The sequence below is a fragment of the Typopeltis vanoorti genome, chromosome 1 (assembly GCF_054136105.1).
Source record: "Typopeltis vanoorti isolate ZY-2024b chromosome 1, IOZ_Tvanoo_1.0, whole genome shotgun sequence".
In the NCBI taxonomy this organism is placed as follows: domain Eukaryota; kingdom Metazoa; phylum Arthropoda; class Arachnida; order Uropygi; family Thelyphonidae; genus Typopeltis; species Typopeltis vanoorti.
Window position 1 is genome coordinate 117,176,689 of NC_143549.1, and position 12,448 is coordinate 117,189,136.

At 33.6% G+C, this 12,448-nt stretch overlaps 1 protein-coding gene across 2 annotated transcripts in view; it reads right to left on the reverse strand.

Annotated features, from left to right (window-relative positions):
• The window catches only part of Mcm5 (Minichromosome maintenance 5), a 288,604-nt gene that overhangs the window by 110,742 nt on the left and 165,414 nt on the right, over window positions 1-12,448 (reverse strand). For both annotated transcript variants that reach the window (XR_016548356.1, XM_090393095.1), the window contains exon 9: window positions 11,491-11,559. Coding sequence is in view for 1 of the 2 variants with exons in the window: in XM_090393095.1 (XP_090249221.1) it covers window positions 11,491-11,559 (69 nt within the window). In the remaining variant the exon portion in view is untranslated. The remainder of the gene's footprint in view (window positions 1-11,490; window positions 11,560-12,448) is intronic.

Genomic DNA, 12,448 nt, shown 5'->3' on the forward strand with positions numbered 1-12,448 from the left:
CTTCCACCTTAGCATCCCCCACCTCTGGGTCTGGGCTCCCACTGATGAGACCTCAATAAAGGTCAAAACAGGTCTGGGTAGTGACCCTTCCCATAATGCATAGCATTATATGCATACCCATAAAGATGTGTGCTTTTCATTATGGGATACTAAGGCAAGTGATGAGAAGTTATACCACTTTGCCATGAGTTGCCCCAGTCCTGAAAATACTTCAGGTGCAAACTTTGTTTGCTTACACTTGGATAAAGAATTAAACCAAATATATAATTGGTAGCATAACCAAGTGAAAAAACTTCCATCATAATACACAACTTGACTATCTTGATGTGAAAAATCAAAACATGTTCTTCATCAAATCCTTAAGTTCACTAAGGGAAACAGCAGCAACAAATTTTCTTGCACATAATCACACAAGGAAATGACAGTTCAGACCTATATATCCAACATGTGCCTTACTTCAAACATATTCAGTTACAAGCTAAAACAAATACCAAAAACATTAACAGTTTACTTCATAAATACAGCTATCCACCACTGAAACAGACAACAGCTATACAGTACAGTCTAGCGTTTTTCACTTGACAGCTGTCAACGCTACAAACAGAGAATAACCTGCCATCCAATCTTCACTTAAAAAAAAAAATACAACGCTGAAGATAAGTAACTTTTTAATAGGAATCTGAACAAATAAGGAATACACAAAATACAACTAGTCATTCCTTATATTTTTCTTTATTTCTCAAAGGGAATTATTTCCAACTCACCCTTATATTCATCGATTCATTCTAATTTTTTACATCTCGCTTTCTCTCTCTCTCTCTCTATGTATATATATATCTAGGAATGCATAAAAATCAAAGCCAAATAACTGGGAGGAGACCTCCACATTAGTGGGGGCTACTGACCTAATGTCCAATCTTCATCACATGGTGCACACCATTGGTAGATATCTACAGGGTACTAAATGAACAAGGATGGACTGGCAATTTGGGACTTAGCTGACCAAATAGTATTTTCTATTGGCTTAAACCACTAATGCATATGATGGTATAACATGATGTGATTTCATGCCAGCTAGAGCACTGCCCAGTTAAACAAGGTCCCTGCTATTTCATCTGGGAACCAGGATGCACAGTGAAAAGTGAGCAACTGGAATAAGCTACAACTCAACATCTAGAAGAAGAAGAATAAACCTAACATCAGAAGAACTGAAGATATGAACCATCAATATAAGGAGTATTAACGGAAAGGAAATTGAACTTGCAGAAGAATTGGAAAAGTACTGCGTGGAGATAATTGGCATTACTGAGACAAAGATAAGCGAGATCTTATTGAATAATAAGCATAGAATGTTATTTTCAAGTAATAATGATCAAGGAAAGGAAGGAGCAGTGATAGCATTCAACACCAAACATGAAGATAAACTTCTTGATTGAAAGGCAGTTTCAAGTAGAGTTATGTGGGAAAAACTTCAAAATGGGAAGGTGGACAATGTAACTTATTTGTGCCTATGGTCCCATAGAAGGTTCTTGCAAGGAAGAAGTGGAGGAATTTTTTTGAGTCATTAGAACAGACAGTTGACAAAGAAAATGGAAAAAAGTGGTCCTTGTTGAAGATCTGAGCAGCAGAGTAGGAAATGAATATCACCAGGCATATAGGAATATTTTAGGAAAATTCGGAAAAAAAGGCAGAGTTAATAATAATGGTAAGTATTTACAGGACTTCTGCTCAGGACATGGACTAGTCATTACTAACACCATGTTTCAACATAAAGATGTGCACGAGTTTACATGTAGAGAATGCACAAAAAATAAGCCTTATTGACTATGTCATTGTTGATAGTGATATCATCATGCTTATTCAGGATACAAGAGCATACAGATTTGAAATTGGAAGTGACCATTACTTAGTACTAAGCAAGATAAAAATGGATATCACATCGAAAAGAACAGTATATAACTTTTTTTTTTTTTTTAATTAAAGTTGAGCAGCTGTTGACTCAACTATACAAACATTACAAACATGGCAAAAAAAATGAAACTGATTGAAAACAAGAACCAAACCTTGGAGTCTCAGTGGCAAACTCTGGAGAAAACATTGATTGATTCAGCTGAGGAGGTATGTGGTGAAATTATCTGCAATGATAGAAAAATAAGAACACCATAGTTTACACAAGATGTTAAAGCAGTTGTGGAAAAGAAGAAAGGATTCCAAAAGTTCCTAGCAAATAAGTTGGCAGATGCCCTAAAAGAATACAGAGAAAAATGTAAGAGAGCTAAGCTATGTGTAAATGTAGCTAAACAAAAGTCATGGGAATTCATTGGTGAGAGTATGTAAAATAAATATCAGGAAGGTGGCAAAAGGAAAGAAATTCAGGCTATCGAAGAAGCATAGAAATGGAAGAAAGAGTATTGTAAAAAGAATCATAGATGATAAAGGTGACATGAAAACTAAAGTGAAGTTATCCTAGATGTCTGCAGTAATTACTTTGAAAGACTGTTAAACAAAACAAGCAGTGACAGAATCATACTAGAACATTTTTCAAGAGGAATGCAAAGAGGAGTACATATCAATACTTGAGGCAGAATAAGCCATCAACAACTTGAAATGCAGAAAGGTAGATGGGATAGAAATGCTTAGCTATGGAGGTATAAAAGTTTAGCATGGCTAATCTGCATAATTCAGAGGGCCTGAGGGCCTGGTCAGAAGGTCAAATTCTCAATGATTGGAGTAGAGCTCTAATAATTCCTATCTATAAAAAAAAAGGGAATAAAGCTGAATGTGAGAATTACGGACTAATTTCTCTACTAAGTGTTGTTCTAGGTAAGATTTATGGAAGTATACTTGAAAAGAGGTTGAAAAAGATGGTGGAGGAGAACAAGCTGGGTTCAGGCCACATAGAGGTTGTCAAGATGAGATTTTCACTTTATGACAAAAAGTTAAGAAATTGGGGGAATATGACAAGGATCTGTAGTTAGGTTTTGTAGATCTGGTAAGGCATACAACAAGGTGCCCAGAGAAAAGCTTTTCAAAACACTACAGGGCAATATATAGTCTATATTTAATTTCAACTCAGTTATTATTGAAGGAAATACAGGAAGATACTTTGATGTACAATCAAGGCTAAGACAAGGATGTACATTATCTCCACACTTATTCATCGTTATATGGATCACATGATGAAACAAAGTGGCATTAGACCTGATATTAGAATTGGAGATATCAAACAGCTATTGCTTTATGCAGATTCTGTTCTACTCCTAAACAAATCTAGTGCAAGTCTCCAGGATTCCCTAAACTGTACAACAGCTGTAACAAATTTGAAATGAAAATGAGCAATAAGACAAAACTATGAAAATAGGCAGAAACTTTGAACACATCAACTATATTCTGAATATAGAGCCTATAGAACAGGTAAAATATTTCAGCTATTTGGGCACAGTGTTTAGTGGTGAAGATGGCAAGTTAAATTTGGAAATAGACAACAGAATAAGCAAAGCTGGTATGGTGAGTAGCCAGCTGACTAAAATATGAAACAGTATACAAGATAGTGTTCAAACCAGTTTTAAATTATTAATCTGCGAGATGGGTTAGAATTAAAACACTTGATCAGATACCACAGATATGAGGGTACTGAGAAAAATTAGGAGAGTAAACTGATTGCATCAGTGGCAGAATCATATGAAAAAATGAAGATATTAGAAAGGAAGTTGACATTGTTAGTTTTCAAGAATGTGTAAGCAGAGCTAATATAAGGCCATTTAAATAGGATGGGTGAGGAAACGTTAGTAAAACAAGTGTTTGATGCCAAAATAGCAGGAAAGAGATCCAGAGGAAGACCAAGATCTAGGTGGATTGATTCAGTTAGAAGCGACTTAGAAACATGAAGTGTTAGGTATGACAATATTAAAGTGCTCACAAGTAATAGACTGATTTGGAAGAAAATTGTTGATAGGAGATTAATAATAATGTCAACTTAATCATCCTAGTGCTGTCAGAGTAACCTGAACCCCCCCGCCCCCGAAGGTATATATCAGGAAATTGATGATGATATTAAAACTTCTTAATTCAAGTAAAATTAAGGTAGTCAAATGTTAAGACAAATTTGCTCTAAGTTCATGCTATACTAATTTTTTAATTTACTTGCAATATCAGAAAGTTTTTAAAATGAAATGCTTGAATATAAGCAATTTCTTGAAATACTAGCATATGGTTCCATATTTATTGATGTTTAGGAGCAAAAACTGACAATTTCATTATGAGGTTACTATGGATAACAAAGGAACTATGAAATTATGCACTGTGAAATTTTATTGGATCATTACTCATCTTTCAGGCATATAGATAAAATTGTATATTTTACTTAATCGTATTTTTTTATTAGTATTTATACAGTATTTCAATGACTAGAAATATGCGAGTCCTTTTATTGTGGAATGGTTGTTTTGATTACTGGCAATCTGATCTGCAGGTCTTTTGTGATAGCATATTTGGAAATGTATCGCTTTTCCTACACGAGTTGAAAAAGTGTTAGCAGAGATTTTAAAACATTCTGATGAGTAAAGAAGGGAATTTGTATTTTCCTATGGATGAGCCATTAAGAACAGATCTTGTTTAAATAATATTTGTAAAGATCATCATCATCAAATTCTTAAAATGTAGCATCAAGAGGTGTTCAGGACACCATTGTACTAAATGAAAAATTTACATTACTAACTTACTATAAAAAAACTTTCCTCCAAATTAATCATGTCATATTTCAGTTCTAACTGCATCTATCCACTAGATCTTGGTATTTTTCCTGGAATCATCAAACACCATTGTCCTAAGTAATTCTTACTGTTTTATTTCCACTTTTTAAAGATGGGAACTATAAGTGATATGCTCCAATCATCTGGAATTTTACCATTGAAACATTTCTCTATTCTGATGGATTTTCTACCGCAAGTATTCAAAATGTATGCTTACTACATTTCTCCTTGTTTCATTTAGTATTCTTCCAAAAAACTTACTTCACATATCTAGAATATCTTTATCAATTTTTACATCACTTTTATGATCATTTTTTTTAAAATAAAAATTTAATAAAATCATCACATATACTCAATTTAGACAGTAAATTCTGGAGACTTGCTAGATGTATTTAGGAGTACAACATCATCTGCATAAAACAAATTGCTAAGTTTGACATCTCCAATATCAGGCTTGATGCCACTTTCATTCATAATGTTATCCATATAGATGATAAATAAGAGTGGAGATAATGTGCATCCTTGTCTTAACCCCTGATTTTACATCAAACCATCTTCCTGTATTTCATTCAATTCTGAGTGCAACTTAAATACAGACTATGTATTGCTTTGTATAATGTTCCATTCACCCCAGTATAATTGTAGTGTTTCGAAAAACTTTTCTCTGGACATCTTGTGATGTCTTTTCTAGATCTACAAAACTTAAGTACCGACCTTGTCACAATCCCATGATTTCTCAACTATTTGTCTTAAAGTGAAAATCTGATCTTGACAATCTCTATTTGGACTGAACCCAGCTTGTTCCTCTCCGAGTTTCTCTTCCAAAATCTTACCAGGAACACTCTACTGAGTGTTGCTGGTTTAGTCACATATACTTGAGAAATGAATGAGAAGGATTGTAGAAGGGAAGCTTAGGCTGGATTCAGGCCAAACAGAGGATGTGAGGATCGTATTTTCACTTTACGACAAATAGTTGAGAAATCATGGGAATATAACAAAGATCTGTATTTAAGTTTTGTCGATCTGGAAAAGGCATATAACAAGGTTATTGAATAGAGAAACTATTCAATATGCTACAGTTATATGGTGTCAATGGGGCATTATATCAAGCAAGACTTAGTCTTTATTTGAGTTGTAAATCAGCAGTTAGAACTGAAGGAAGTACAGGAAGATGGTTTAATGTTAAATCTAGTGTCAGACAAGGATGTACATTATTCTCTCTGTTATTCATTATCTATATGGATCACATTATGAAGGAAAGTGGTATTAAACCCAATATCAAAATTGAAGATGTTAATGCCAGTTCTTTGCTTTTTTGCAGACAATGTTATACTTTTAAATAAATCAGCTACAAGTCTGCAAGATTCCCTGATTAAATTGAATAACTATTGTAATAGATATGGTATGAATTTCAGCAATAACAAGACAAAGACAATGAAAACAGGCAGAAATATTGAAAATATCAACTGTATTGTGAATGGAGAACCTATAGAACAAGTAAAATATTTCATCTACTTGGGCACAATTTTTAGTGAAGATGGTAAATTAAATATGGAAATAGACAACAGAATCAACAAAGCTGGTATGGTAGGAAGTCAAATAAATAAATTTATATGGAATAAGACAGAAATTAGTCAAAACGCTAAATTAGCTATATACAAAACAGTGTTCAAACCAATTTTAACTTATGGATTTGAGAGCTGGGTCAGAAGTAAAACACTTGACCAAAGACTAGAGACCGCAGATATGAGAGTCCTGAGAAAGATTAAAGGCATGAATAAATGGCATCAATGGCAATATCATATTAAAAATGAGATATTAGGAAAGAACTTGACATTGTCAGCATCCAGGAATGCATTATCAGAGCTAATCTCAGGTAGAATACTCACTTAAACAGAATGGGTGAGGAAAAATTAGCAAAACAAGTTTTCTCTGTCAGGTTGGCAGGAAAAAGACCTGGAGAAAGACCAAGATATAGGTTGTATAGGTAAATAACTTCTGCATTGCTTCAACCTTGGTAACCACTTGGTCTGGCTCCCACTGAAGAGACCTCAATAAAGGTCAAAACCGGTCTGGGTAGCGACTCTCCACATAATGCATAGCATTATACATGTCTGCAAGGATGTGATTTGCATTATGGGATACTAAGGCAAGTGATGTGAAGTTTGTCCACCTTTGCCATGAGTTGTCCAGTCCTGAAGATACTTCAGGCACAAACTTTGTTTGCTTACACTTGGATAAAGGATTAAACTAAATATATAATTTATACCAAGATATAGTGGATTGATATGGTAAAAAGTGCCTCAGAAGATAGAAATATAAGATCTGATAATGTTGGAGTCCGAGTCTTGACAGGTAACAGACTGATTTGGAGGAAAATTCTATTCTCAAGGGATGTACGTATTCTGTACATCCCTTGAGAGTACATGGCAGGAATTTTATGATGATGATGATAACAGCTAACAGAGATTAGCTGTTGTTCAACTAAACTGAATAACAGCTGTAACAAATTTGGCATGAAAATCAGCAATAAAATGACCAGAACTATGAAAATAGGTAGCAGCACAGAAAACTTCAGCTGCATTATGAATGCCAATCCTATAGAATAAGTAAAACATTTCAGCTATTTAAGCACAGTTTTTAGTGAAGATGGTAGGTTAAATCTGGAAATAGACAATAGAATAAGCAAAGTTGGTATGGTGGGTAGCCAGTTCAATAAATTTATATGGAATAAGAGAGAAATTAGCGAAAACTCTAAACTAGCAGTATACAAGACAGTGTTTAAACCAGTTTTAAGTTATGGATCTGAGAGGTGTTAGAAATAAAGCACTTGATCAAAGACTAGAGACCACATATATGAGAAATTAGAGGAATGAACTGATGTCATCAATAGCAGAATCATTAAAAATGAGGATATTAGAAAGGAACTTCACATTATCAGTATTCAAGAATATGTCCACAGAGCTAATCTAAGATGATATGGCCACTTAAATAGAATGGGTGAAGAAAGGTTAGCATCTTGTCATCAAACACCTGTTTGATGACAAGATGGCAGGAGAGAGACCCAGAGGAAGACCAAGGTCTACAACGTCTAGGTGGATTGATTTGGTCACAATTGCCTTAGAAGCACGAAATATTAGATATAACAATACCGGAGTGCTCATAAGTAATAGATCGATTTGGAAGAAAATTGTTGATAAGTGATTAATAATGATGTAAAATTAATCATGTAGCGCTGTCACAGTAACCTGAACTTCCCTTGGGGGTATATATCAGGAAACTGATGATGATGACGATCATATATACAGCCTACCCTTTGCTGTACTTTTGGCAATAACAATCTTTGAAATTTGGAATGGAGACTGCAGATGGTGATGAATGAATATGATATTAATGATAGGTGGAATAGTAAGATGAGCACCATTTAATTTTAAAAGTTAAAAATAGAGATATGAATAAAATGGTTTAAAGCATAAAAATATTAGGATACTATTAAAAGATGAAATTAATTTGGTAATGAATGATGTGATATTATTAGTAAATACACTACAACTTGAAAAGTCCAAAGTAACAGCCTCAAAAATAAAACAAAATATATGATAAAAGATGAAATAAATGAAAGATCTGTGGAATATGATTGTATTCTACTGTATGTGCTGCTATTTCTGTAGTTGGAGCTTTTTGGCTTTCTTTTGGAAAAATTCAACTGCATACTCTTGTATCCTGAACCATTCTGATGTCACTATCAACAATAGGATAGCCAACATACTCAATGAGACATTTTTATTTCTTGTGACTTATCTCCATGCAAATCTGTGCTCATTTTTATGTAGGAAAATGAAATTAGTAATGACTGGTCCATATCCTGAACAGAAATCCATACTTACAAATATTAGATATGCTCTTTTCTCAAAATTTTTAGAAATTGCTAGGAAATTATTTCATCAATAACCTGCATAATGAAACTTGCCTCAGCTCTTCAGTCCTCATAGCTGACCTTCGGTGTTTGAAGAGAGTGGACCTTAGGGTAAGTGAAGTTGGAAATAACTTTTACCCAAATTGAAGCCTGTCACTGTTGCATTAATGCACTGTCTTATCAAGTGCCCTTTTCCTTCTTTTCTTATTGTTATCTTTGTTTTGAATACACCAATCATTAGACCAATAATTTTTTTTAATATGGAATCAATAAAATTATGCACATCTGCAATTTTCGTTTTCAAAAGTGTTCATAGGTATAATATAGTTGGTAACCATAATCACACCGAACAGCAACAAAATTGAACACAAGTAACCATAAAGCCATTAGTACTTCCAATAATAACTTTTGGAAATAAATGAGAAAGTTAATAACTTCAAAATTTAACGAGAAGTGTTTTTCTTTTAAATCATTTTCATTTGTTAATATATTGCATATACCAGTGGTGTTCAACCTTTTTTACTACACGAGCTACTTTTCTATAAAAATTTATTCGGCGATCTACTCTCTTATATAGATCATGTTCCCCCAACCTGATATCTGATTATGCACAAATAAACAACTACAAAAAAAATACACAACTAAAAACTTAGTTTGTGTATTTAAAAATTTATTTATCACTTTTAATTATTTTAATACAAAAAAAAAAAAAAAAATATATATATATATATATATATATATATATTGGAATAAAATATTTATTTCTCTATTTTGGAAAACCAAAGTTGGAAAAAACAACAGATTGATTACAAACTCACAAGTTACAGGAAATGCTGGTTGATTAAAATAAAAATAAAAAGTTAATGTGAAATTTGGCATTGGTTGGACCTCGCAATATTTTCCTAGTCAAGTTGATATGAAGAAGTGGCTAATCTCATTTTTATCTCTACCTTGTAACTGTAAATTTAAATTGCTTAATTTTGTACAGAATTCTACTAAAAATGATAAGTGTAACAACCATCTTTTATCACTGAATTGTGGATAAATATCTCCTTTTTCATCAAGAAAAATTTTTATATCGTTAATTAATACAAGAAATCTTTCTAAAAATTGACTTCTGCTGAGCCAGCGAACATTATTGTACAAGAGAAGTTCCCTATCATCATCTGCCTGTAATTTAAATAACTGCTGTTGCAGGGCTTTTCCTCAAACAGAATTTACAATTTTAAATGTAATATCCAAAACATCTTTTGTGTTTAATCTTTTACTACACAGTACTTGTTGGTGAATAATACAGTGGTATGTTAAAACTGGATATTTGTCATTGTTTTTACATAATGAAATGAAGCCTGATTTGTTACCTATCATTGCAGGAGCACCATCAGTAGTAATAGACACAAGTTTAAAAAGCGGAAGTTTGTGTTGTTTCACAAATTCATAAAATGCCAAAAAAATGTCTTCTCCCCTAGTCCTTCCCAATAATGGTATAATTTTCAAAAGTTCTTCTTTACTTGAATAATCTTGAAATAACATGCGAACAAATACCATTAACTAAGCAATATCAGTGAAGTCGTTTGATTCAGCAAATTGTAATGAAAACACAACTCACTGGTGAATGTTTGACATTAACCTGGTCTGGAAACTTTTCTCCGGCAATTGGAACTCTTCCTTTCCACAATTGGAAACCTTGTCTGCAGCCTAGAAGTAGTCTCTCTCTAGCGAAGTCTTGAACCAAGAAGCTCCTTTCTGGAAGCAGGAAACTCCTCTCTCAAGCAACGTGGATCCGGGCAGTCTCTCTGACAGCGACTCTGGACCGGGCGGCCTCCTCTCTGACAGAAAATTCTGGAACCGTGACCCCTTCTGCTTGCTTCAGTCCCTTTTTATTAGGCCTCCTCTGAGACCCCTCATATAGTTTGGCAACTCCCAAAGAATTGGTACGAGTCTTTCATCTTAAGTTTCAAGTTCGGCATGCCTTTTGTTCTCCTCCGCTTTCTTTTGATTGTAAGTTGCTGGCCATCGGAAAGTTGTTTGAACTCTTTCTGACTGACTTCGGAGATGTTTACACTTAGAGCCTGCAAGCCTTTCTCTCATACATACAAGTTTCAATAACAATCTTTCTAATGCCGCCATGTACAGCTTCAGCGACGAAAACATTGCCTTTGTTTTTAACACTCTAACATATTCTTATTAAAGCAGTATATACAGTTACCTTCAAAAGAGTTATTTACAAAAACATCTAATACAAACTATACCGAGACAAACAAAGTTTATTTTTTTACAATATTCACATGGGACTTAACCTAAGTAAAAAATCAATGTAATGTGCTTTGGAATATTTAATATTTAAGCTACAATCGAGTTTTTACACTTTGCTTATAATCGTATTCACTCGGCTCGCTGTTTGACTTCCACTGATCCAAATTAATTCATTTACCCGGACTTATAAGAAAATTACTGATTTGACAATTTTAATGAAAAATAAATAAACAATAGCAATACACTTAAAGCGAATTAAAAATAATACAAAATAATGATAAATAAGATATTATGTTTTCAGTTTTAATTAAATTTGTAAGAAAGGAGGAATACACAAGAGATCGACCAAAAATTGCTCTGTGATCGATGGGTTGAACACCCCTCGCATATACTGTAAAATTAATTTTTACCATTTTGTAGTTAATTAAGGAAAACTTAAGGAAAATTTGCATGTAGTTGCAAACAATTACCAAAAGTACACACAAGCAGCTAACTACAAGAAAAGTTAATCATACTTTAAATGTTTATACAAATTTCTGATTAAATTTTAGCAATCATATTACTCACTGAACCAGGATCTCTCATCACAGATGCTGTTAATCCAGCAGCACTACTTCCTTTTCCAGATGTATACACCTAGTTAAGATATTAAACCTCATTGATGCCAAAGTCCTTTAAATGAAAGTATATATATCAGTTGGAAAAAACAAAATAACAAACTGGAAGAAGAAATATTTCCAAATGCTCACTTTTAAATATAGAAAAAAAACTCTTAATACAAAATATGCAGAGGTAAAAAAAAATGGCTATGGGCAATGATAACCATATTGAAATTACATATGCAAGATCTACTAGTAAATCTTACCCAACCCCTGATCAAGGTACTATGCAGTCATATCAATTTATCAAGAGCAAGAGGAGGATGTCAGGGAACTAGATTTTTTGCTTGTAGAAGGGTGAATGACTGGAATAGATTTTCAGTCTGTTGGCATCCACAACAGAATAGATCTGTTGTGGATGCCATGACTGTGAATGAGTTCAAACCAAAGCATGATGTGCAGGGCCTCCCCCTCGATGAGTCTAAGGCCTCCATGGAGTTGACAACAATAATAATAACATCCTTCCTAACATCCAATGTATGGACTGAACGATGGCCACATTAAATCTGGTAGATTCACACCCATCATACACCACTTTCTGAAATACCTGTTTGTCAATCATCCACTTAATCCAAGCCAAGAGTTTATATTCCAAACTCATATTCTCCAGTTTTATGCAACAGCCTTTCATGTAGTATCCTATTAAATGCCTTGGAAAATTCTAACAGCACTATAGTGTATTCATTCCCTTTACCCAACTCATCCATAAAGCTGTTATAAAACATCAGCAAATTGCTAAAACATGAGTAAACCTTTAGTAAACCCACGCTATTCCTTGAAGAGCATTGGTTGTCTATCAAAGCATTTCTGTATGTAAGTTCTTACCAACTTCTCTATAATCATCACTACCACTCCAGAAATGCTGA